This window comes from Rhinatrema bivittatum, chromosome 13 (genome assembly GCF_901001135.1).
Source record: "Rhinatrema bivittatum chromosome 13, aRhiBiv1.1, whole genome shotgun sequence".
In the NCBI taxonomy this organism is placed as follows: domain Eukaryota; kingdom Metazoa; phylum Chordata; class Amphibia; order Gymnophiona; family Rhinatrematidae; genus Rhinatrema; species Rhinatrema bivittatum.
The window spans coordinates 12,942,758-12,970,697 of NC_042627.1; the positions used below are offsets into that span (position 1 = coordinate 12,942,758).

The window sequence follows — 27,940 nt, forward strand, 5'->3', positions numbered from 1 at the left end:
AATACCCGGGCCGATCTTTTCCTGGAATCTGCCCCTGATTGCATGCATCCCTGCAAAGCCTTCCTCAAGGGATTGCTAAACATTGGTTTTTGTTGGAAAGGAAACAGATGAACTAGGGGTCATAAAATGAAACTCCAGGGGATACAAAACTCAGATTCAATGTCTGCAAACATTTCTTAATGGCCAAGTAGAGCACTCAAAATTCAAAACTAATTTACATACCCAAAGATTAACGACAATGACACTTCAAAACAATAGCTGCAATAGGACCTTCATAACACCCGTATGTGCAGTCAATTTTCAGCATGAAATGCCTGGGTCATTTTTAATCATTGGTCCATAATGTTCCTAAGTAAGCGTGTCTCTTTTTTTATATTTTTGAATGAAAAATAAAATTAGTTTCTTCTCTTTATATTTGGAAGCAGCAGCAGTGGCATGAAGCCCTTTAAGTAGGAAGAACCACAGAAAAGCAGTATTTGGGCTTTTTTGTGGGTTTGTTGGGGTTTTTTATTTAGATGGCTCAAAGCGTGTAAAGACTTTAACCCTAGCCCTGGCATTAAGTTTTCCGTGTTAAAACATGCACATTGGGTGCAAGGTGATTTTTTTGCTAATAGCCTCATCTACATGTATTTACATCTAATAGCCAAGTGCTGGTTTAGACGCACGTTTTGGACATGCTAATCCCCCTTATTGCATTGGGTGTTAGCCTAGCGCGTCCAAAACACGCATCCAAAACATGCGTCCAAGAGCTCGTTAGCCTGTGTGCTAGACTCGGCACACAAAATAGCACTGGCCTGTTAGTTGAGATGTGGGAGAAAGTTGTTACTCCTTGTTCTCTCCATGTAGTCTGTGATTCATGGACTTAATGACAGGAGACAGGTGGCACCTTATAGGCTTAACCAATTCATTGAGGCATGAACTTCTGAGGACAGATGCATGACGTGAAGTACAGAGGTGGGTAAAATATATGGGGATGGGGGGAGATACAGAACAAAGAGAAGGCCTTGAATAGGCAGGCAGGGTATGGAAACAAAATGATAATAGCTTTATAGGCCAGACTACTGACAATTGAGGTAAGTGTGAAAGGACAGAATGATCGGAGAACACTTAAGTTCATAGATAGTTGTAGTGTGCCATGAAGCCATTGCCTCTGTTCAGACCTAGGGCGATGGTGTCAAGTTTTTTGATGAGTTCCTAATTCATGGATTTTTAAGAAAGCATTAAAACCATTCTTTTTGAAAATACATTCTGCTTAACAAGATAAGTTTCCCATTTCTATTATTCAGTGTTTGAACGTTCCTTTGCCCAAATTGAGGTTTGCTGTTTGATTGTTCCGTATCACATATTCTCATGTAGGTTTGCTACTGTGCCGCATCCCGAACAAAGGTGGGCGATGAGTTATAAATCTTTAAAATAAATTAATACATTTAGCCGAAAAGCAGATAATGTTGTAATTAGTACACTGAGAAAACTGAATTTTATAGTATTCTGGATTTGAAAACAGCAAAAATGTAATAAAAATAAAAGTAGGAAGTTTTATGTAACAGTTTAATGTTGAACAAATCTACATCCTTCCAGTTTTCTTTGGAAGCCATTCGGACTGCTCCTTCATTTACAGAAACTGGTTACCCTCAGTTGTTTGAATATTAGAAACAAGAGGATTGGTACAGCTCTAATTACACATTTTTCTTGTTAGTGGTACAAAAACAATGAGCAACATCCTACATCTGATAAACCTGCACAACGAATGCGCTTATGATCAGGGATCTGATCTTATTGTGGCCAAGAAAAACCATGATAAAGCTCAAAAAGCCAGCTAGCCAGTGGGGCTCTCTCTCCCTTCTTCCTTCCATTCCCCAGCCCTCACTTGCCCTGGGTCCTCCTCCCTCCACTTGATCTCTGGACCTGTGCTTGCATTTCCCCCTCGTCCGGCAGGAGGAGAGCGTGCATACCTGGCATCTCTCTCATCCACCAGTCAGCTTCAAGTCTAAACTGGTGCGGGATCTGTCGGCAATTCCTCAGACTGAACGAAGCTGGCTTGCTAAGGAGAGATGCAGGAATGCCCTCCTGCCTATCAAAAGTAAGGCGAGAGAGATTGCTATTGGGGAGACAGGGACAGATGCAACACACCCACAAAAAAAAAAAAAAAAAAAAAAGATGTCCCTTCCCCAGTGAACTTTCCAGAAAGGACCCACCATAAAATTGTACGTCTGCTTCAAGACAAACAATGCAGTCCTCCAAAAAACATTTCACCAAACCACTGTGAGGAACTTGATATTAACACTTAAAACTCTCCCCTAGTAAATAAAAAAAAAAGATTCAGATATACATTGTGATTTCAAACAAGGGAGGTTTTGAAATATCAGAAGAAAACAAACAGCTTCCTAAACAGGAGAATCCTATACAGTAGCACTGCAGGCCCACACCCAATTCATAGAGAGGAAATGATTACGAGGAATCAAGCTTTTCTCTTTGGGTTCATTGTTTCTATTCTTCCTCCATTTCAAATTTCCCCCTTATCTATCCTGATTTAAGTTTTCACAGTCCCTTCCCCAGTAAAGCCCAATCTCTTTCCCATATCCTACTGTCACTCAAGTCACTGCCTTTACCCCTTTTTTCATAAAGATGCCTCTCCCATCCCCCCCCCTGCATCTCCTTCCTCCCAAAATGTCTGTGTCTTCCTCTTACGCAGGCTCTCCCGCCTCACAGCAGTAGGGCTGCGTTTTTAATTCTGAGCAGCTGTTCTCATGGTAGCGCAAGACGATGGCAACTCATGGGTAGGGCGGATGTGCTGGGACGTCTTCAAACTCACACAGAACGGAGACCGAAATGCCTGCGGGCGCAGGTACCCGGCAAGGCGGTGGATCTTGGTGTTTCATACTGATAAAGCTGTTTTGCAATTACATTTCAAAACACAAGACATACTGAAATAATATCAAGGGGGGGAAAAAAAAAAAATGCATGGGCATTTTGAATATCGACCGTATGTATTATGTACTCCTCATGTGGATTATCTGTTCAGAGGTGTTAGGAGTGATTAAGTAGCTCCACCAGCGAAAATGAGCTCCAGGGCTGATTGGATGTCCCCTCCAGTAGCCTGCAATGCTCGGAGGCTCAGCTCATCATCTTGGATGCCCATATCTCGCAGCTGCTGCAGCTGGGGCTGCCACTGACTCTGCACGAAGGAGAGACAGGGATATGAATTACCTTTCAGCAGGTGAAAGCCACCATCTGAGAGAAATGCGCAAAAATTAAGACAGATGTTTGGTGCTGCCCGAAAGTGCAGAATCACTCACCTGTAGGCTGGGCTGGTTGGATGTTTGTAGGGCATGTTGCAGGGCCTGGCTGAAGAGGTCATTGGTGATGGGGGTGCCAGACTGGACACTGGAGGACATTGGAGAGGTGCCGGAGGAGTGGCCCTAAGAAAGGTAAAACGACAAAGGCTTACGAGAGTGCCCATGCATCATGGATAAGCTTTCATCTTTTGATGAAACATATCACCAGCCTGTGTTGGGTCCCCAGTGCCTCTATATAACAGCAGTGTATCTTGCAGGCAAGAGTAGTGGATCCCCAGTGAAGGCAAAAAATGGTATCAGAGTTCAAAAGAGCACAGGATGGGATCCTTAATTATGAAGTAGGGAAGGGAAAGCCAGAGATCAACTATGTTTCCTTTAGCAATGCTTTAAACCAAATTTGGGCATACTACATATGCCATACGATAAGAACACACACTAAGCCACAGGAGGGCCCGGATTTCTATGTTTGAAAAGTAGCATAAAAGGGAGTGCATAAAACCAAATGCCTTTCCTTCCAGCAGCACAACAGAAGGAACCAACATTAATGTTAAGAATTTTGATTTTGAAAGCTCTTGCTGTGTAACCACCCTCGGATGCTACAAAGCAAAGCATGCGGTCATCAGAAAGCTGTACTGGGACCACTCTGAAACAGCACAAGGACGAATCCAGCACATAAAGCTGCTATCCTTTGCTGCTACAAGTTCATGGCAAAAATACAAGTGCATCTCTTTTAGTGCCAGAAACTGGAGGCATACAAAAAGTTAAACGGTTTGCGCTTCTGAAACTGGATTTTGCTTCCTTTTTTATCACTGTTGATTAGAGGTTGAGTCTTTGGTAATTGCCCTGTTTTTTGTTTTTAAATTTGCTTTTATTGTCATCTTTATTTTGTCTTCTTGTGCTGTACCCCGCCTTAATCCTATGTATGGAAACACCCTATAAAATCACAGAAATCAAACAAAAAACAGTCTTAGATTTAAAAAAATAAAAATAAAAAAAAGACAAAAGAAAGGCCACACCTAGATCCGAAGGGGAATTTAAATATGCGTTCTTGGGAGTTGGTTACTAGTTTTTCCCCTTCTAGCTCCTGTACCACACACCAAGTATTTATTTATTTATTTAAAGGTTTTTTATGTACCGCGGAACGTTTCAAACATCACCTCGGTTTACAATGAACAATAATTTAGCAACAGGCTTTACAATCAATTCAGAAAGAATAAGCATATATCAATGAACAAGCACATTCTTTATAAAGAAATAGTTCTTTAGGATACCCCGAGTCGAGCTCCTCTGTGTCTCACACCACGTGTCCCGCTGCCAGGATGAGCTGGATGCCATCCAGTGACTTGTGGCAGTTTAATTCAAAGTCATTGAACTTGGGCCTTGTATTTCAAGGAGAACCCCGCAGCTCTGCACTGTGCAGTGAAGGCTGGCCATTATTTTTTACAACTTCTGACTTCTCTTATCCCACAGCAATCCACGTCAACCCTCTCTCAAAATAGCCTTAGACTGGGTTCTGATTAATGCCCGCTCCCACTGTGGCCATTGCAACGGAAGTACACTGCACTGCTTATTATGGACTAAACCGTCTCTGTGGTAGGGTTGCTGCCTTCAAGCAGTGCACAGAACCCTGCTCATGGTGACAGTCCCTTCTACCCCCCCCCCCCCCCACGGTCGTACCTGGGTCCCAGGTGTGGGGGTGTGGGAGCTGCTCTCAGGTGTGCTGGCCAGTGCAAGGGCAGTTGCCAGCTCGCTCTGCGTGATGGGTCGAGGGCCTGCAGCCCCTGTATAGCCGAGGGATGCAGGACGAGACCCAGAAGCACTGCTAGAAGGTGTGGACCTTGTACTCTGAAAAGGTAATAAAAAAAAGGACAAAAGTTTAAAATCCAACAAGCAAGCTTAGATTAAGCACAGCCCCGGGTTTCGGCAAAGACAGGAGCAAGCGTAAATAAGGGGGACTCAGTGCCTATGAACTTTCCACATAAAAAAAAAAACCCCCGATGTCTGCTCTTCAAACCTCCCGATACAATCAAGGCTGGCTCATGTTAGATATGAAGTGAGCTTGGGCTGCTGCTGTACACAAACTAGTATCCATTAAAAGGCACATTCATCCTCCAGTTAGGGCGGACAACAGGAGGCTACAATACATTCGCTGTCTCTAGGAAGCGTCTTCTAAAACTTTTGACACCAAGTAACCTATCAAATGCAGCCTCCAACTCAAAGGGAGTGAGTGAGTGGCAGAGGATTCTCCGGGGGTCCCATGTTCACTGCGCCTCCCCTCCCACCTTTCCATTTTCTTCTACAGAAGATAAAAATATAAAACATTGCCATTACCTGGTGAAAGTCGTCCTCCTCATCAGAAAGGCCCTCAAACAGGAACCCACCTGCAGCAGGGCGAGAAATACGTGCTCAGCAGATCCCAGTGACAGGAGCTCCCTTACAGCCTGACCTCTCCTATTTACAAGACACGTGTTTATACAGGCTTTGCAAGAAAACCCCAGCATAAATGGGACTCTCCTCTGGAAAACAGCATCTAAAGTGGAGATCCCCATAGTACCCTTTAGTGCTCAATCATTACTGATTATTCAGATTTATAGGCCGCACTTCCCAAAACCTGAAAGGGACTTGCATAATAACCTGAGCACAACTGCTAAAATGATACGCCAACAGATCAGACCACAGTTACAACAGTCCAACCCAGTAGCCATCAAGATATCTAAAATATAACAGCAACAGCTAAAAGCAACATCTAAAACATGAAAGACAGAAAATTGCATACCAATATGTATCAATTTCATCATAAAATAAAATTAGAGAAATAATACCAAATTATAACATTAATACAAAATATTATAAGAGCATAAAATCAAATAAATAGTGAATTCTACACTTAAAGGTCTACCCAGTTAACAGAAGACATCTACAGCATGTAGTCAATCATGAAATGCCAAAAAGCCAGGTCTTCACAGACCTTCCAAAAGCCCAATAATCTCCGAATGTGCATGCTTCCTTAGGAAGGGAGGTAGATGATGCCTTAGTCAAAGTCCCCACTAAAAAAATGGCAGGGAGCAGAACACATTCTTCTTTGGCTAATCTTAGCTTCATTACAGGGTCATAAAAAGATAACAGCCTTTGCAGACACAATGGTGCCCAGAGCACGCAGGGCTTTAAAAGCAAGTGATAAAACTTTAAAACCAGGCACAAAATTTAACAAGGAGCCAATATAATTCCTTTAGAATCAAGATAAACTACAACAGATAATAAATGGGCTGCATTATGTACTAGCTGCAATTTCTGTATGTTCTTCATAAGCAATACACTATAAAGAGCAGTGCAGATGTGATCAGTATAAAAAAGCACAGCCTTTGATGCAGCAGTAATCTGGCATCCCTATTTACACTGGAGTCTAACAGGACTCCCAAGCTTCAGTGGAAGGATGCACCTTAGAAATCTTTATTTTGCCTAGAATCTCAGATCTTTTTGGGTAAGTAGCAGCTTATTGCAGTTGGTTGGATTATTGCATCCTCTGATCTTCCCTTTATTAGCACATAAAGCTATATATAGTATTATCAGCATATGGCATTTTATCTCCAATAACTGGATAATCTTCCTCAGAGGTTACAAATCAATACTGAATACCATAACCTTGAGGCATGCCACAGGTAAGGGTCCATGCATGTGATGATGAGTTTTGGACCATCACCCACTGAGTTCCGACTTCTTTTAAAAAAAAAAACCAAAAAACAAACAGAATAGCAATACCCAAATCGGACAACCAGCCTAACAAAACCCCAGGATCTATGGCATCGAAAGCCACAGAAAGCTCTATCAGAACAACCAAATCTACATCGCCATCATCCATATTCTGGCAAAAATCTTCCAATAAAACTGGTAAAAGCAATGTCCGTGTCAAAATCAGAGCAATACAGGTCCAACCAATTCAGTTTATCCAACTATACTTTGGAGTTGCCGTACTACTGCCAGCTCTATAATTTTACTTAGAACAGGGATGTTAGAAAGTGGATGAGAATGACTTGGGCTTTATGACTGTATTATTGCTTCTTTTAAGTGAACTGGACATTATCCTCTCAGACAGAGATGTGTTTATAGGTGAATCAACCAATGCGATAGATGACTATGGACATCACAAGTCAGCCATGAAGGACACGGATCTAGTCTTGATTTTGTAAGGGCCTCCCTGATGATGTGAAGAAAGGTACCAAGAGAGGCCAAAACCCCCATATTAACTTTTTGAACAGTGTTGCCTAAAACAAAGCAAAACAGGTTTAGTATCCAGTGGTTCATAATCCTTTAGCATCTTGTTTAATATTCAGCTGACAAAACCACTGAAGTTTCAAGCATGTTCCATCAAGAATCATTTCATGGATTAATATTTGAATTATACACCGCACAGCAAGTGCTTGGTGGGTTTGGGAAGGAACACTTGGAGGAGAAACTGTGCTCGTTACAACTCCTCGGCCGATTCCCTGCTAAGTGCATGCAAGGCTTGGACTTCCCAACCGAGGTACCTGGAAGAGCAGGCCTCGCAGCCGTCCCACAGCACTGTGCTGCTGCCACGTCCCACATGCATCGTGGGTCACAGTGCAGCTACGGACCACGTCCCCCGAGAGCAGGTCACGGACCCTGTGCCTCAGGCTATCCCAACAGGGCAACAATAAGGATTTTGTTCCTTCCCCACCTCAGGAGCTGTCACATAAAACAGTGACCAGAGCAGGTACCCAGACATCTCCCAATAGGTGGCTCTTTGTTTTTTCACACAGTTGTAAGGCATACTGGGATTTAGTTTGATGAAAAGTATCATATAATATAACTGTTAATAATAATAAACATTCAGCGAGGTCTTTTATGTCAATTGCCAAGACAAACGAGCAGGATGTTTGCTGTCACTGGTTGGTTCAGCAGGTGCAGCCAGGGCAGGCTCAGAGACATACGGTTATTACCGTATTTCCACGACAATAACCCGCCCACGTATATAACCCGCCCACACACATAACCCGCAGGTTTTCAAGATTTATGTAAAAAAGTTTTTATATACCCCGCCTCCTCATATAACCCGCACACTGACCTTGCGCACTCTGCGCGCCGTGTACAGCCCCATGCCCAGCATTTTCATGGCCTGCCCCGGGGTGCGAGCCTACAGCGGAGCTCCCCTTTTCGATCCAGACATCACCGGGTTACCTGCAGTTTTGTGCTCGGCGCGTGCTTTCACTCTTGCCTTGCTCCTGCGACGTTCGACACCACCGGACGCGTGTAGGGGTTGCTGCGGCTTCCTCCTCGCGCATCGCTGTGTTCCTTGCAGGGCTTGAGTGCTCTCCTTTTTGTTTCAGCACGCGCCTTCACTCAGCCTTCCTTCTTCAGCGTCCCGATTGCCAGCGGTCGTCTGCAGGGATTTTGCCGCAGCGCCCCTCTCTTCTCTCCCAGCCAATGGCACAGCTCTTACAGTGTTGCGAGATTTGTACCTCGCGCTCCCTTGGCAACGTTTACAGTTGTGCGCGTGGCGGCCCTGATACAGGGCGTTTGTCCTTCTACCTAAGCAGCATTTCTTTCGGGGCTATTACGGTATCGTATAAATTTAAAAAAAATAATAATAATAATACCTGAATTGCCTTATTGAATTGCCTTATTGAATTGCCTAATTTTACAGCAGCGGTTAACATCTCTCTCCCCCCGCCGGGGCGGGGGGAGAGAGATGTTAACCGCTGCTGTAAAATTTTTTCTGGATAACCCGCCCACGTTTATACCCCGCGGGGGGCATGCGGGGTAGGTAAAAACGCACATAACCCGCGGGTTATGTGCGTGGAAATACGGTACTCACAGCCGAGAGCAAGGATGAGTGCGATGAGGTCTTTCGCTTTGTGTTAGGTTTCACTTTGTGTTGATTATACCAATATTGACACTATTATTTCTTTTGTACAATCATGCTTACTCTGACGCTTGCATAACAGGAAGCAGCACTCAAACATCCTCAGACTGGGCCGATGGACATGATCAGCGTTTACATGAATAAGGAACTACAGTACAGAATATCAGTTCAGGGATGCAGACAGGTGGGGGACTATCCTCAAGCCCTCGTAAAGCAGCTTAGAGCTGGAAAATTATGTGTGAGGGACAGTCTTCGGCCCCTCAAAAAGTCGTTCAGAGCTGGGATGTGATTGCAGCACGCATTGTACATTTTGTTATATGTGCACCGATGTGATGACTCTAGTTGAATATTGGTATATATATAAAAAAAAAACCAAATAAATAAGTAAATACATTTTCTTCCAGCTTAGTCTAATAGGACACAATTACACCTTACCTACTAATTTTCTTTCCTCAAGCCCTGACAGACCTGATAGTGAAAAGAAAAAATGCCAAGGCAGCCTTTGTAGGCTTCTTAATCCATGTGAGGCTTTGTCTCCTTAGGCTGTTTTCTCTGACAAGACTTTCGAGATAAGGGTTCCTAACTCCTCTGCCCTAGATAGTCTTAACTGCCGCATCATCCTGCTCCAGCACCACATCTTCCCCTTCTTCCTCCTCATCCTATGAATCCATCTGAGAGGAGGCTCCTACTTCACCTAAGGCCTGCTCCTGCAAGGGGGGCAAAACCATGGTGAAGACTGGTCTGCCAGAGGAAACCCTAAATATTTGCAATCACGCCAATCGCTGTGCAGTCTTGATTCCTGCTTTCCAATTCAGGATAGATGCATCGCACAAATATTTTAACTTGTGTGATAATTCAGCTGAGTACATAAGGAAGTGGTTTTGGCCTTAAAAGCAAGAACCACAAAAACAGCTGAATGAACTCTAAAGGGTAACAAGATATTGTTCTAATTAACAGCTTATGCAAGGACCTCCCCCCAAACACATGCACCAAGAATGCTAGTGAAAAGAGTTGACATTACGTGGCTACAGGTTTGGTGGTCTCCTGCTTGGTCTCAGGCTGCCCTGCGACGGGGCTTACTGCTGACTGAACCCTCCCCCTGTGTATAATGAACTGAAGGATCTCATCCTGCTCCGTGCAGCTGAGGAAGAGATTTTACACTTTGCACACCTTCTAGAACCTGCTGATTAAATCAGTTTGTGCAAGACCCCACAATGCAATGTACAATTTCCTTCAACTGGGAAAAAAAAAAAAAGGTCAAAACAATAAATCAGTGCCCCCATTAGAAATCCTAATCTGAAGCCCTCACTGTCAGAATCCAAACCCCACTGCTTACTTAATTCACAGAGCAATGCTGCCACCCTGTGGACAAAGCTTTTATGGGAAATGATCGTAAATTGTATCTGTACAAGGCTGACTCATTGCTTTCTTCCACACTTTTTTTCTCAAAAGCCCAGTCCCTAGAATAACACAAACTGTGACATAGCAATGACATCAGAGCTCATTTTGTAGTCAGTGATGCCATCGGCCATGTGACTGTTCCATTACACTAGGCTAAAGGTTTGGCTTAATCTCCCACAGTGATGTCCCTACTGGTCTTGCAGTTACAAATAGAAACATTCTCAAGAGGATATTTTTGTTTTCTTAATATTTTTAATGTTCATTACATTAAGAGAGCGTGTTGGCTGTTCACTAATGTGCATTCTTTCTACAATGGAACACAGACCCACACACACAGTTATAAGCTGCTGACAACAGCCTCAAAGTAATTATAAACTAGACCAGCTGTCAGGCAGCAAACGCCAGAATATGAAAGCTAAATATCCATGCGGTCTTTTATTGTCTGGATTACAAATGCAGGTAGAGTCACCAACACGCCGTATAGAACTGCAGTCTGGCACAATTGTATCCACTGATGCCCTGCAATCGTGTTGCACAAGCTCCAAATTATATCAATTCGCCCAACAACAAGGAGTCAGGAAAAAGATCATTCATGTCGTAGCTCAATGAAAAAAAATGCCACACATAATTGAGGCCTCAATTCTTTGGGAGTCTGTGTGTTCGGGGGGCTCCAGTGGTCTTCATTACTACAGGTGTATGAGCACTTTCTGGGCACTATACTTGAGAAGGGCTACAATTATAAACTCACCAGGCATTGGAAGGCCAGAAGGCATGCTGCGCGAGGCAGCGTCTGGAGGTGGAAGAGTGGCATTTCCTGCAACAGAATGCAAGACCAGGACAATGGCATTCACCAGTGCAGGGTGGGAAGGAACCAACCTGTGCAGAAGAACAACAAAGAATATCAGAGTTAGTAGCCCAGCGCAGACCTGCTACCTGGGGAAATGTCGCAGACTGCAGTGCTGCTCTCCCAGCCATCCCAGCACCTTTCTGTATTCTGGACTTCCAGCAACAAAGTTCTCAATGCTTCTTTCACTCAACAGTGGCTCTGCATATGTAACTCTCCCTGACCTGAATGCTCTGCACTGTACTAGATCAGCAGCTCCAAATCACAATCCTAGCTTTCAGAAGGGATGATTTCCAAATGCCAGAAAAGTTAACAGCAGCTGAGAAGGATGGGGCCACCCGCACCTGATACTTCCATCATGAGAGTTAAAATCTCGCGCTCTCAGATCACATCACAGACAGCTGACCTGCATAGCTGCTTTGCCTCTTGAGCACTCACCAGGAGAAAGCAGCTCTCTCTCAGTCTGTTCCCAGTGACTAACATCCTTCTGTTTCCTGCTTCCTGCACATTCAATGCTTGCAAAATGAGCTACATCACCTGGCACAAGAGTTGCCAAACTACAGCCTGCAGGTCACACCCGGCCTGTGGTTGTGGCTGGCCCATGGGGGGGCTGCAGAAGCAGTGATGGACACACGTTCTACCATTGCCACCAGCTGACACTACCCTCACTGATCTCTCGATACAGGAGTGGTAGCAGCGGAAACCCCCTCCAGGTGCTCTTCCTACAGCCAGAGCTGCACAGGGGGAGGACCAGGCTACAGCCTGAAGCTTTTGCCAGTGGGATGGGGATAGCTCCCTGACTCCCCCCCTCCTCCAGTGACTCACTCTAAGCAGCCTTGAGTTCATAATACCCTCACAATCCTGCGGCCCCCTCTTCTCTGGGAAAGAGAGCGAGGCAGGGAGCAGACATTGGCATCTGTTGCCATCTTCCAAGAAATATCTATGTGCCACTCCCAAAGGAGTCCTCCCCCATTCCCCAGCACTGCAAATCATGAAGAGGGTTTCCCAACCGCCCCCTGCCGAGTGAACTCTCTATGGGGGGACCCTCCCCACAGCTCCCCCTTATGAAAGGTTTGGGAACCCCCTGTCCTATCATTTCTCTACAGCTCAGGACTTACGTGTCCAGCATGCTGGGGTCAGCGAAGACAGTGAAGAGATCTTTATCTTGAAGAACTCCTGTCAGAGAGATACAGAAAGGGAAGCTGTAAGGAAAGATTTATGACTGGGAGCAACAGGTGAAAGAAAGCAGAGTTGCTTACCTGTAACAGGTGCTTTCTATGGACAGCAGGACAAACAAGCAGACGGTTGGGTGTCATCACCTGAAGGCGTAGAGTCAGGTGCTGCTCTCTCCTAGCTTAGGCTTTAAGAGAATTTTCCGGAGCATGTTTGGTTGTCAATGCACCAACGCTGCAAAGGATATTGCCTGCCCGAGGTGGGATGAGTAGAAACGGAGTAAGTGAAAGGGCATTGCGTGTGGCAGGGATTACAGCGTTCATGACCCGAACGAGGCAATGGATGTGAATATGCTGGCTTGATATCAGAGGAAACCAGAAGACTGTGAACATTTTTTCCCCGATAAAAAACGGGGAGGGTCAGAGAAAATTCTTAAAGGGGTAGTCTTACCTTTCTTCGCTGACCTCTCATCCAGAGTCCTTTTTTTTTTTTTTTAAACCAAAAAGAAATTAAAATATAGACCCAAACCAACCTCAAACTAGACCAATTAAGAAAATAAAAAGTCTGTAAGAAAACTGTTCCTCTAATGTGGTGATGAGAGGAGACTTGGTAATCCAACAACTCGCAAAGTGGACAAAATCAGACTGTGGTAGCTCGAGTGGCAATCTTTGTGTGCTAGCAACCATGCATTCTCAGGAAAAGTCTGGTGAGCCCTGAGCCAGGAGAGACCAGCACTTGATTTGGCGCCGTCAGATAACGTCACCAATCGCGTGGCTGTATTGTCTGGCTTGTGCACAGAAAAGACCCTTTCCTCTCTATTCTTCCCTTGGAGATCTCTAAAGCCTGATGGAAGCTTAGCTGAGAAAAAATACACTTTATCAAACTAATACATAAGTTATGACTAACAGACAGGTCTTTCCAGTTAGTGAAAACAAACTTGTTGGCTGGCTCTGCCTCTTCAACAGCATAAATACATCTAAATAAAAATAAATAAAACAGAGGTTTCCAGGTTGCCTTATGTGCAGGGCCGGCGGAAGCACTAGGCAAACTAGGCCTGGACCTACGGCGCGCTGATGGCTGACATGGAGTCCCATGCCGCCGCCGCCGGTGGACCTCATCTCACCGGCGGGTGAGCGGGGAACTACTGCTGTGCTGTGTGCCCGACGCACACAGCAGGAAGATCGGCGGGGCCGTGGTGGAGCTTATCGCACCACGGCCCGAAGAAAAAGGTCACATTCAAACCCGTGCTCCTCCTCCTTCCTGCCTGCGCGGCCCCGGAAGAAAAAGGTTGCGGGAGCCACATGGGCAGGAAGGAGGAGAAGCATCGGCCGCGTACAGAAGAGCAGCGGCTCGAGAAGAGTAAGAGGCCTGGTAGCAGGGCCGCCACAGATCCCACGTCGCGAGCGGCCAGATAAGATCAGGGCCGCCGCAGAGCCCATCTTGTGGCAACCCGCGCAGAGGAGACCCAGAGGTGAGAGAGAGGCTGAGGGCCTGTAGAGTGTGTGTGTGTGAGAGAGCGAGTTGAGAAACTGTGTGTGTGTGTGAGAGAGTGAGTTGAGAAACTGTGTGTGTGTGTGAGAGAGTGAGTTGAGAAACTGTGTGTGGAGTGAGGACCTGAATGTTTGGAGAGACAGCATGTGAGAGCCTGTATGTGTGAGTGAGATAGCATGTACACGAGAGAGACAGTGTGTATGTATGTATGAGAGAGAGCAATGTGAGTGAGAGCTGTGGATGCGTGAGACTGCATGTGAGTGTGAGAGCCTGTGTGTGTGTGTATGTGTATGTGTGAGATAGACAGCGTGTGAGAATGAGAACCTGATTGTGTGTTTGAGGGAAGAAGACAGATGGAGAGAAAAGAAATAGAAAAAAAAAAAAAGTGAGACCCCTTAAAAGGAATTGGCAAAAAAACAAGAAAGGGAAGTGGAAAAAATATCACCAAGTCGGAAGCCTGGACATCCAACTGGTAATGTCTGGGGAAAGCGTGTAGCGACATCCAAGTAACCATCCAACATATGTGTGAAGAAACCAGCTGACACTCAGTCCATAAGGTTGCCAGTGCCCAAGTCAAGTGAGCCCTTAGAATTCAGATACCGGACGGCCTTTACAAATATACGCTGAGCTAATCGCATCCTTCAGCCATCTCACAATAGCAGCCTTGGATAACTGCACCCCCTTTCTTGGCCCATGCCAAAGCACAAAAATTAAAAACCCCGCCGTATATCCAACACATGACGTTCCTTCATGTGCTGCACAGATGAATCCAAATTTAGCAAGGCGGGAAGTTCCACTATCTGACAAAGATGAAAGACCAAAACAGCCTTTGGCAGAAATGAGGGCACAGTTTGCAAGGATACCCTATTCTCCGAAGAAAGGAATCTCGAAAAGATAACACCTGAAGCTCTGAAATTCTTCTGGCTGAACAAATTGCCACCAAACACACACCACTTTCAGGATTAAATCCTTTAGATTCCACCTCCGCAATGACTCGAATGTAGCCTTACACAATACCCTCATCACCAAATTAATGTTCCATGAGGGACACACCTTCCGCATCAGGGGCCATGTTTTGCCCCTCAAAGAAAATAAATCACAGCCAGATGCGAGGCCAGGGACACTTCCTGCAGCTTATCCTGAAGACTATCTAAAGCCGCCACCTGTACCTGAAGGAAATTATAGGCTAGACCCCTCACTGGACCTTTTTGTAAAAAGGTCCAAGGTATGGGAAATTGAAGCCCAAGTAGACTGCACACCCTGTTCAACACACCAAGCTTCAAAAATTCTCCACACCTTAACATAAGCCAAGGATGTGGTCAGCCGTCCGGCCTGCGGTAAGTTGGCAATGACATCTTTGGAGTACCCCTTCTATCTAGAGTGGTTCCTCTCAAAAACAAAGCTGCGAGACAGAAGCGATCCGCCCAAATCGCAAATATGGGCAGAAAGGTAAACAAGGCTAATCATGTCGCTCGTCTATAACTGACTGTTAAACCATGATGCATCCTCCTTTGACCATTGACCCTACGCGGTCTGGCCCTGACAACCCGCTCCCCAATCGGAGAGGCTGATATCGGCGGTACCTATCACCCAATCCTGGATTTTCAACTCCATCCTCCGTTTCAGATTGACCCGACCAAGCTCCCCCATGAGGGGAAGAGGAATTTGCAGCTCCTCTAACGGGATCCAACGGGAGGGGAAACGCTCTTTGAAAGGGCCACATTTGCACAAACGCCCAGGGAACTAGATCTAGCCTCGATGCCATAGACCCCCAGACCTGCAAATAATCCCAAACTCTGGGCACGTTGAGTCGCAAAAGGCGGCAAACCTGACCATGCAGCTTCACCATCCTGCTCTCCATGAGAAACACCTTGCCAACCCGGGTGTCGAATTCAGCCCCTAGGTACTCCAAGGATTGGAACGGCATTAGATGGCTCTTCGCTAGGATCACCACCCAGTCCAGGGCCCTCAACTTCTTTAGGACCCACTGTACCAGCAGCTGACAGAGGTCCATCGACTTTCCCCGAATGAGTCAGTCGTCCAGATACTGGTGGACCAGTACTGGTGGACCAGCACTCCTCCCTCAGATACGGGTGGACCAGCACTCCTCCCTCAGATACTGGTGGACCAGCACTCCTCCCTCAGATACTGGTGGACCAGCACTCCTCCCTCAGATACTGGTGGACCAGCACTCCTCCCTCAGATACTGGTGGACCAGCACTCCTCCCTCAGATACTGGTGGACCAGCACTCCTTCCTCAGATACTGGTGGACCAGCACTCCTTCCTCAGATACTGGTGGACCAGCACTCCTTCCTCAGATACTGGTGGACCAGCACTCCTCCCTCAGATACTGGTGGACCAGCCCTCCTCCTTTCTGAAGGGCTACTGCCATCTTTTTTTTTTTTACTCCAGACTGTAGGTTTTAAACCATTTGCTAGAGAAGAAGAAATACTGACGGACTGCAGGCAGGGAGGCAAAACCCAGGAGTCTGGACTGAACAGGAACATGGGGTACTCAGTAAATGACGCCTTTAGACTATAAGCCCTCTCGGGACATGGCACCTGAAAAGTGATCCGCTTTGAAGTGGCTGACCAGTTATGAAAAGCAGAATATAAAAAACAATTCTTCAGAAAGAATGAGGAATTGCAGTTCCAAGAAGGAATTTATGAGTAAAACTCAGTAAATATATTTTTTCTTTATGGCTGCTTACACATTAAAAAAAACATCACTTATAATGCTTGTTAAGTTACTATAAAGTGTTTATAAAATCATTAACATTCATAGATACATTATTGTATCATTTTACAATTAAATATTTTCAGGTTTGCATATTATCTGATGTGTGTTATAAGTGGTTGTTAGTTTGCATATTTATGTTTTCATTGTACATAATGCATTGTCTGTTGTATTTTCCACTTTGACCTTCTGGAACAGCAGATTATAAGGTAAAATACATACAACTGAATTCTAGAAGGCCCACATTTCTCATATCAGCTGTTCTCTGCCTGGGAATGTGTTGCACACCACATTAGAGGGTCTGGGATATTCAGCTGAATGCTCCCCCTTAGGTGTCTTACATTACAATAATGACCACCTCCCACTTACCCAGTGCTATGGGGTCACAGCTAAGGCCAGGGGTGGCCACAATGATCTGGTCCAGCAATTCTTTATTCCCCAGCATCTTGAAGACCTGACAGAGAAATCAGAAAATAAAGACCCTCAAAGTCATGGAGGAAAAATTCTCCATCGCCCAACAGGAGTCTCACATGTTCCCACAAAGACTCCCACATTTAAAGTGAGATTCCTGTATAGGCCAACAGCACAGACCACAAGACAGGGAGAAAGAGACTCCCCCCCTCATCTCACCTCAAGTGACTGCTGTGAGGCTGACAAGGGAAGGTAGCATGCTAAGAAGAGAACGAAAAAAATCAAGAGGAAGATGGTGTCTATGTTAAGAGAGGGGAGTTCATTCTGTAAAAGAATCTGAAGTCAGTGACCATTAGAAATTTCTAAAGACACCCCACTTTTCATGGTTTCCAAGAGGTCCATATTCAGCCAGCACGTGTCAGATAAAATTACTCAGGTAACGTAGTCCAGTTAACTTAACCCAGATAGTCAGCCCAAATCTGCCAGCTAAATATCTGGTCTGAAGGCACCTGGACAACTTGGGAACTGACAAAGCAGCATCTTATTCAGCACTGCCCAGACAAAATCAGGGAGTGTGTGGTTGTGTGTGGGTGGGGAATTTAAAATATTGGGGTTAGCCAGACAAACCCTGTGAATGTGGACCTCTGTGCAATTCTCTGGATGATATAGAGGACCTGGATTGTTGATGCTACTGGCACAACATGTACAGTGCTTGTTCACCTATTAAGCTTACAAGACTACCAAACTGGATCAGCCAGTCACTTCCATGACTGCAAATATCAAAACCACTTACCGCATCCCGATAGCTGGCACTGGTGTGGAGTGCTGTGTGTAGGACTCGAAATTCTCTGGCTGCTGCGACTTTGTCCACTGGTTCTGGAAATATGCATAGAATACAATTAAACACAAGTACAACTTGGTTTTCCCCGTTTTGTTCACCTTTTCTCCTCATGGAAGTTACAGAATACCTCTGTCAGCTTTCATGACAATGACATCGCTAGTCTATCATGTGACTGACAGATCACAAACCGGAAACAATTCACAGTGCAAATACTACTGAAGAGACCAAAATGGGACCCCCAAAGGCTGCAATCCATTTGGATTTTCAGAATATCTACAATGAATATGCACAGGCTCTATCTGTATGGAAATACTGCAATAGCTGAGGTTGTGCATGCAAATAGAACTCATGCATATTCTTTGGGGAAATCCTGAAAACCTCAATGGATTGGGGCCCTCGAGGATCATATCTGGCCAGTGTTTCTCAGGCAGGCCCTGGCCAGGTCTGCTTTCCAGCATAACCACAATGAACATGCATAAGATAGAATTGCACCACGAAAAGATAACAGGTTCAAAATACCTTAACCTTCCATTTTTTACACAAACACATGACCGATATTTCTTATCAGTATCTTGTAAAACACAGCATCAGATCAATCAAAAGCGCCAAAGTACAATCTACCATCTCTTGCCATGCAATGGGCTGTAAACAGTGTCACTGCCTGAAAGGGCATTTAAAAATGGTAGAGCTGGTGGCCATTTTTAAATGCCCTTTGAGGCAGTAACAGTAAACCAGTTTCCAGATGCAGGCGTTTTTATGCCAAAACATGGGCCCGTGTCGGTGGTTGGTTTTCCTGCATTAAACAGTGCTTTACAATGACCTAGGTGCTCTAGAGCTAAGTATTTCCAGCGTTGGTTATTGTTGAGCAGTTGTCCAGATTTCCTAGATTTTTACATGTTTTTTTACACTGTTAGTGGATTAATGCAGACTTGCACATTGTTTCTATTTTGTTTTTCTGAGTGTGACCAGCAGATGAATGAAAATATTGAGCGTCACATCTGACAGTTTACAGCCCATTGTGGGGCAAGAGATGGTAGATTGCACTTTGGCGCTTTTGAATGATCTGATGCTGTGTTCTACAAGACACTGATAAATAAATACATGACCAATATTTCTTATGTAAAAAATGGACACAGAAGGTCAAGCCTGCAGGGATTGCCACCACCATCTGCTGGAGACCGAGAAACACCGAAGAGGTGCTGGTGGCGCTCAAAGTTAAGAGGAGTGCTCTTCAAGTTTTTCTCTGTCTCCATCTGCTGGAAGGGAGGCATAACTCAGTCTGGACTGATCTGGGTACGTACAGGGAAGAAATATTGGTCATGTGTTTATTTATGTAAAAAATGGAAGGCAAGGTTATCTTTTTGTGGTGATTATTATTGAGATTCTTGCTTTAAGATAAATTTGCATGCACTGCCTCTATTATCTCATGCATATTCAATAGGGATATCCTGAAAACCAGACCAAATAGCGGGTAACTCCAGAACTAGCTTGAGAAATGGGGGGGGGGGGGGGGGCATGCCACCCCAGAGCTTTAATCTGTTTTCTGCAGTTGCCTCGTCTTTTTTTTTCCCTTCCCCTAACTTCTCTCACCCATGCCTCTTCTGCCCTTCTAACAGAGAGTTTCCCTTCCTTCCCAATGCTGGCACTTCTCATCTTCCTTCACCCCGGGGCAGTTCAGCCTTTGTAGATACAAAGCCTGGCGGTACAAGCGGCTCCATCATTCAACCGCACAGATGCACCGCAAAGGAAGAGGCGCGCCTGCTTTACAGATGCTGAATGAGGCAAAGTTAGGTGAAGGGGAAAAATGCAGGTGCAGCTGCAGAAAATGGCAGGGAAAAGTGGGGACTCTTAAGCACTCTCTCATTCTTAACATCTCAGGGAGGCTGGAGGAATGGCTTAAGGGCCGCGTCTCCTGATCAGAACAAAACATGGGTGTCCCACAGGGTATTTTCTGAGGTGCACGCTTTCTTTTCTTTAAACTGTTTGAGCTCCCTCTGCTTCTAGCAAGGCATAAAATGTTTATTACTAAAAGACAAGAGCCCACCCATGAAACCGTTTTAGCTCCAGTACATTCTGGAATGAGTTCCCTGGTGTGAATTTTTTTTTTTTTAATACTAAAATATTTTTTATTGAATTTTCTGCATACAGTCCAAAAACAAACAGGGCACAAAATATCCATAACAGCACCCAGCCTTACTACCTATAGACCAAGCCCAGAAGTTGGCGACAGTGGCCACCGTCAGCTTGTGTTCCTCATACACAAGAAACTAGGCCTGTGATTAAAAAAAACAAAACAAAAAAACTATGGCCCACAGATCCCAAACTTTATCCAAGTTCTATTCACACACTCTATGTTTATACATATCTTTCCCCTTTGGTAAAACACAAACCCAGTCCTGTGAAAGATGGGTTAGCATCTTTCCACTTTGAAACCAAGATGAGTACATTCACCAGTAGTGTGCTGTAAAGGCCTTACCCAGTCTGTGGGTAAGGCCCACAGACTGGGTAAGGTGCTGTAAAGGTCTACCCAGTCTAACAAATTTATGGAGACACCCGGATCTCTACTGAGTAGCACAATTTATCACTCTCTCATTGCCAAACCATTGACCCATTTCAAACAATCTGTCTGGGGTACACACCCTATAGAAAAGGGTAAGAGCAGAAACAAATGTCAAAAAAATAAAAACGGACAAACATAGGAATCTGAAGTGAGAGCTTTGCGCTACAGTTTTGGTAACTGAGATCACTTCTTCCCAGGCATCATTCAGTTAGTTTGAGGTGGCAACTTCCCTCCTCTCTCAAACCTTTCTAACAGTTTTACATCAGAATTATTTAGGCACAGCATGAACAGAGATTAAGGAACTTCACACAATGGGTCTGAATATGGCGACTCAGTGAAACATCCCCAGGATTCTGGAAGATCTTCATGGGCCGGCACTCACCAGCTTTCTGGTCTGGCTCTGGCCAGGATTTGCGCAGCACATGGACAGTAGAGCCAGGCTGGATGCCATAGAAGTCCAGAGTTTGATCATCCTTCAACTTCCGCCCGCAATAAATGAGATCTGAAAAACATCACTCTTAAAAAGTCAAGACGAACAGCTTCACCTATCCTACACCTGAGCCAAATAAAATTATGACAGGCACATGTCTTATTTCCATGAAGAAACAGCATCATCATCATCTGATGGGAATATTCTCTAGACGTTCACCTTCAAATAGCAACGTCTGCTCCAGAAGTGTTACCAAGTTAGGACTGAAGTGCGCCTATAGAGATCAGAATTTCAATATTGGAAGAGAAGGCGGGGGAGAGAGGTACTGAACACTGCAGATCAGGACTGAGCTGCATTGTCAGAGCTGTGTGTGGGACTCAGTACTAATAGGACAGGGGATGCAAATCAGGGTTTGAGATGCACAGTGTATTATAGTTCTGCCTACCCTCCAATACGGATAATGTAGAATTGCTAACTAGGACAGTCTCACCAATGAGCTCAGGATCCAGGACAGACTCTGGCAGTTTGGCAGTGATCAGCTGCTTCAGAGCAGAGATGCTGTATCCTCCCAGAGGGCCTTCTCCTTTTTCTGCTTCCGGCAGTCTTAGTATAGTTTTGGGTGCCAAGGGTTTGTCTGCCAACTTCACCGCAATGTGCCAGTCTGACAGAGGCATTCTTCTTTTACACCTGAAGAAAACACAGTAACATAGGTGAAAGCAGAAAAAGACTGACTTATCCAGTTTGTTCAGCTACTCCCTTACACATTGCTAGAATATTTCCAGGGCCCATATGCTCCCATGATTGTGCAGAATATGAAACAGGTCTATAAAATCAGTTATCTACTCTCAAAAAGTACAAAACCTAGAGGACACTCCATGAAATTAATATGTAGCACATTCAAAACAAATTGAAGAAAAATTATTTTTCACTCAATGCACACAAACTCTGAAATTCATTGCTGGAAAATGTGGTTAAGGCAGTAAGCTTAGTTGGGGATTAAAAACCAATTTGGACAAGTTCCTGGAGAAGTCCATAAAAGGAAAATTGGTTCATACCTAATTTTCTTTTCTGTAATACCACAGATCAGTCCAGACAAGTGGGTTTTGCATCCCTACCAGATGGAGGCAGAAAACAAAAACTTTGAACCACTGCTACATAAACTAGAATGCCATTTCCAGTCCCCTCAGTATTGATCTGTACCCAAGCCAAAGATTAGATAGCATTCTCCTTTATTAGGGCAAACCGGAAAACCCAGGGTTGGATCCCCCTGAACTGGACCATAACTCCAGTACCAAAACAGTCTGCCAACTGCTTAACTCAACAAACATAACTGTTCAATTGGTAAGAAAAATCTTTAAATATACAGCATATAAATATCAGGAAAATCAGCCTTCGGCAGTAATATCAGGACACGTTTCTGGACTGATCTGTGGTATTACAGGAATGAAAATTAGCAGGTAAGAACCAATGTTTGATTCCTGAACATACCCAGATCAGTCCAGACAACTGGAATATACCAAAGCAACTCTGCACTGGGCAGGAATCCAAAAGACCTGCTCGCAACACGCTTTCACCGAAAGTTGTATCATCTTGGCCCGAACATCCAATTGGCAATGTTTGGTGAAAGTATGAAGCGAGGACCACACCACAGTCCTACAGATCTCTTGGGTAGACACCAACTGACACTGCGCCCAAGAAGCTGCCAGTGTTCTAGTCGAATATGCCTTAAGACCCATTTAAATGGCATGACCCTTACAAATATAAGCCAAACAAATAGTCTCTTTCAACCAAGCCAAAGTAGTTTTGGAAGCTTTCTCTCCTTTCTTCACTCCTCCAAACACCATAAAGAGATGGTCCAATCATTGAAAGGAATTACTGACCTTCAAATAACGCAACAGAGCACGACATACATCCAGAAAATGGAGACCTCTACACTCTGAAGAATCTCTAGACCATTCTGGGAAACCTGGTAACAACTGATTCGCATGGAAGGCAGAAACGTTTTGGCAAAAAGGAAGGCACTGTCTTTAGTGATAAGGCACAGTCTTTAGTAATAAGCAAAAAAGGATCGCGACAAGATAGAGACTGAAGCTCCGAAATGCTCCTAATTGAACAAATTGCAACCAGAAAAACCATCTTCAACGTAAGGTCCTTCAAAGAAGTTCGTCCTAAAGACTCAAAAGGTGCCTCACAGAGAACCCATACGACCAAGTTGAGGCTCCAATCTGGACACACCTTCTGAACCAGAGGTCGCACATGCTTAACCCCTTTTCAGGATTCTGACGACATCAGGATGAGAGGCCAAAGACTTGCCCGCACCCTGCCCCTGGGACAACCCAAGACAGAAATCTGGACACGGAGTGAACTATAGACAAAACCCTTGGACAAGCCCTGCTGCAGGAAGGACAAAATATGCAGAACTATCACCAACAGAGGATCCAGCCGCTGCTGTAGGCACCAGGTCTCGAAAACCTTCCAGACACTGACGTACGCCATGGAATAGAAGGCTGTCTAGCCTGGAGAAGAGTAGAAATTACTGGTTCTGAATATCCCTTCATGCGCAAGCGCTACCTCTCAAAAGCCAAGCCACGAGACAAAGGTGATCCTCTCGCTTTGAAAATATAGTACAATGGTTTTTAGCCTGCAGATGCTAAGAAAACTGCAGCTGGGTCACAACAGGAAGCTGTTATGGAAATAAAGAGGAAACAGGAGACCAGTCACAACATAGCTTGAGTTTAAAGGGGGTTTGGACAAGTCCCTAAAGGACATACTTGAGAAAGCCATTGTTTATCGCCGAGCCTGAGCAACAAGGAATGGATTTCTTCTTTGGGATCTTCCTGGAGACCCAGACTGGCTACCGTCAGAGACAGGATGCTGGGACGCAACATGGCACATCTTACATTCTTGAAATAAAGTGAGGGTGCTGTGCCCTCTAGGTGTTATAAAACAGCTGACTCGCATTTACAGGGGAGTGACTGCGCTCTGAAAGGTTTGTTGGGATACAGGAGGCAAGAATGTCACCAATTTTAAAGCTAGCGATAAACTTTCTAAGAAAATACTCTACTTGATAAATTTGATTTTACACTTTTATACCACTTTATTTCACAAATGTGAACTCAAAGTGGCAGCCATGTGAAGTCTCCCGTTGTGATTGCTTTTACAGAAAACCTGGAGTACATCAAGTAATGAGCAGAGCCCCCAGGCTCCTGCGATTGTGAGGCTGTGACAAGGGCTGCAAAATTCGGCCCTTGCCACTGAATTGGCTGGTCCTGGCCAAACTACCATGGGAGACTGGGGGGGTCCCTCCCAGAACAAACGCATTGGTGGCAGTGGAACGGCAGCGCATTTACCCTCTCTCGCCGCCCTAGAAGAGAATCGTTGGTGGCAGTGGATGGCACAATCTACCCTCCCCCTCCATCCCCTCACTCACTGGCTCCTTTCGGCCAAACAGGGGGAGGAAACTTGGCAGCCTTGCACTATGTTGCCACATTTTAAATGGGTTTTATAGACCAAAGCAAGACACACTGCAGCCCATAACTAGCCCAAGAAACTCAGGGAAAGGGAAATCGAAGCCCAAAAGTCGCCCAATCTTTAGAGGACAAAATAGAGCTACTATAAATGGTATTTTTATTTCTGATGTATTAAAACATACAAACTTGTGTATTTACAGTACGTCAACAGGTGGCTATACAAAACCACATAAATACAATACAAAAATATTGAAACTCCTCCCTCACCACATTATATACAGGCCTTTCCAGCATTACTCTTAGTCCAATTGGGAATAGTTCCGACTTTGAAAAGTTAATTGTGAATCCTGATGCAGCAAAATATCCCCCCAGCAACTGTTTTACCAAAGATTTAAGGAGGAGAGCAGCAAGAGACATAGGGAAGGAAAGAGAGAGGGTGAGAAAAACATGGAAGGATGGTGAGAGAAAGCAACAATAGGGACTGTATGCCCCCAACATAATACCTCTATCAATATCCCTACCCGTTTCTTTCTCCCTGCACAAATGTGCCCAACCCTCACCATCTCACCTACACCCCTCCAGGCCTGGTGCTATCAGGTGTGCATACCATGCAATTGCATGAGCTGGCACTTTTTTTCTGCTAGTGTATGGCTCCTGCGGTGCCCAGTAGATCACATGTTGTTCTTGCAAGACCTACTTCCAGGACTGCAGGAGCCTTACATTAGGTGGGTCAGACTTTTCATTGCTATGGGAATCCTATGGTAGAACCAGAAGTAGGGGCAGCACTGAAATAGGAGCCAAGAAGCAGTGTACCAGTGAAGCCCATCCTGTACAGTGTGTGTATATGTGAGAGCACACGAGTGAAGGAGAGAGTTGGGGCAAGCTTGTGAGGGAGAGAGTGTGTGTGAGCGAGACAGCATGTGTGAGATTTGTTGAGAAATATGGTATATCACATTTTATTAAAATTTGAGAGAGGAAGAAAGCATGTGTGTGAATGAGAGGGTGTGTGTTTGTGAGGAGTATGTCTGCGAGAGAGAGGGAGTGCGTGAGTGTGTGTGTGTGTTAGAGAAGAAACCGTGAGCTTCCCCTCCCTCTGATCTTGTGACCTGGACTGGCCATTGTTGGAAACAGGATACTGGGTTTGATGGACCCTCAGTCTGACCCAGTATGGCAAATTTTTATGATCATGGGTTTGGGGTGGGGGTGTCAGGTTTTAAAAATGTATTTATAAATACATTTTTATAAATACAAATTCAAAAATATAAAAAATAAATAGGAGTACACAAAACAAAAAAAAAAAAAAAGAGGACTTGCAAAACTGAGAGACCAGGCATGAAAACGACAAATAAAATTTAATGTGGACAAGTGCAAAATGATGCACTTAGGGAAGAGTAACCCAAATTATAGCTACACAATGCAAGGTTCCACATTAGGAGTCACCATTCAGGAAAAGAATCTAGGCATCATAATAGATAATATGTTGAAATCTTTTGCTCAGTGCATAGCAGCAGCCAAGCAAGCAAATAGATTGGTAGGAATTATTAGGAAAGGAATGGAGAATAAAACAGAGATTATCATAATGCACCTTGAATACTGTGTGCAGTTCTGGTCACATCTCAAAAAAAGATATAGCAGAATTAGAAGAGGTACAGAGAAGGGCAAACAAAGTGATATTTCAATGGTGGGGGTGGAAGGGAAATAGAACCAAGAGCTAAGAGAAACAGATAAGTATGAGAGAAAAAAACGTGTGAAGCTTGCTGGGCAGACTGGATGGGCCGTTTGGTCTTCTTCTGCCGTCATTTCTATGTTTCTATGTTTCTATGGGGATGGAACAATTCCCCTATGAGGAAAGGCTAAAGAGGGCAAGACTCTTCAGCTTGGAAAAGGGTCTATAAAAGGATGAGTAAAGTAGAATGAGTAAACAGTTTACTCTTTCAAAAAGTACAAAGCCTAGGGGACACACAAAGAAGTTACTAGGTGAAAAATTTAAAACTAATAGAAAATATATATACTTTTTTTTTTTACTCAATGCATAATTAAACTCTGGAATGAATTGCCAGAGGATGTGATGAAAGCTATTAGTGTAGCAGGTTTAAAAAAAGTTTGGACAAGCTCATGGAGGAAAAGTCCATAAACTGTTAAAGATGCATTTGCAGAAATCCACTTCTTATCCCTGAGATAAGTAACATGTAATCTAGCTACCCACTGGGATGCTGCCAGTATTTGTGACCTGGATTGACCACTGTTGGAAACAGGATACTGAGCTTGATGGTCCTTTGGTCTGACACAGTATGAAAAATCTTATGTATTTATTCTGACACAAGATCCCTAAAGTGTGATCTAGTTGGAGCAGCAATACAAGGAAAACAGTACAATATAGATAATCAATACTTATCCAATAAATCCAATTCAATTTATAAAGTTTATATTATTGGAGGGAGCTGGGCCTTTTTGGGGGGGGGCATAGGACAGAAACTGGATGAATGTGGGGGTGGGGGGCAAGTTAGTGGTGAAGTGAGAGGAAGCACAGTAATTGTTGGCACAGGGCAGCAAAAGAGCTAGCAGAGGCCCTGGCTCCTTTCATCCTCTCACACTCACCTCTACCCCACACTGTCTTCTCTGCTCGCCAACTTTCCTCTCTGCTCCTCATCCGTCCCTCCTTTTTGTTTCTCACCCCCACTCCCATCTCTTCTTTGCTCCTCGCTTCTCTCTTCCCTTCCCGCCTCCACTTTCCTCTGCTTATTCTACCCTTAACATTGGAGTATCCTTATATTAAACGTTCTCTGGCTCTGCTTTCTTTTCATACTGTTCAGCATCCTCTCTTTTTTCTCCAACCCTCTTTCAAACCCCCTCTTGTCCTCCACCTACCCTACGGTGCTACTCTTTTTCTCCTCCTTTTCCTAGGGAGATCATCCTCACTCAGGAAAATATAAAAACAAATATGTGTTTTAATCTTGCCTCTTACCTCAGTCTCCCGTTCCCAGGTAACAGCTGGATTAGTGGATGCCAGCAGCTTTGGGCTCAGGACTAAAGTGAGGGAAGAATTCAGCAGCAAAAGTAGAAAGCTTTTTTTTTTTTTTAACGCTACGAACGGTGGAGGTAAAAAAAAAAACCAAGCGATCCAATACGCTGGAAGAGCTCTCCCTCTATGAGGCTGCACGCACCTTCCTCTTCCTTCCGTGTTCTACAACAGTCGCCTTCTGCATCTTGTCCTGCCACCTCTGATTGGCTGCTGCCGATGAGTCATCAGTCTGCGACTGCTGACCGAGCTTCCCGAGGCAAACAGACAAACAAACAAAAAAAAAAAGAGAGCTGCTAGGACTCAGCGGGCCAGACGCCCAGCCCCCAAACTAGCTCAACCCGCACAAAAAAAAAAATGCGTGAAATAGCCGAGTCTGGCAGCAA

The 27,940-nt window shown here is 44.7% G+C and overlaps 1 protein-coding gene across 1 annotated transcript; it reads right to left on the reverse strand.

Moving 5' to 3' along the window:
* Positions 1-1,530: 1,530 nt before the first annotated feature.
* Positions 1,531-27,693, reverse strand: UBL7 (ubiquitin like 7). The gene is made up of 11 exons (XM_029575163.1): positions 27,501-27,693; positions 21,556-21,752; positions 21,018-21,137; positions 18,028-18,110; positions 17,193-17,277; positions 12,541-12,598; positions 11,327-11,454; positions 5,628-5,677; positions 4,974-5,141; positions 3,297-3,419; positions 1,531-3,175 (listed from the first exon to the last, which is right to left on the reverse strand). The coding sequence occupies exons 2-11, from the start codon at positions 21,737-21,739 to the stop codon at positions 3,038-3,040; spliced, it is 1,137 nt and encodes a 378-aa protein (XP_029431023.1). The 5' UTR covers positions 21,740-21,752; positions 27,501-27,693; the 3' UTR covers positions 1,531-3,037.
* Positions 27,694-27,940: the final 247 nt, after the last annotated feature.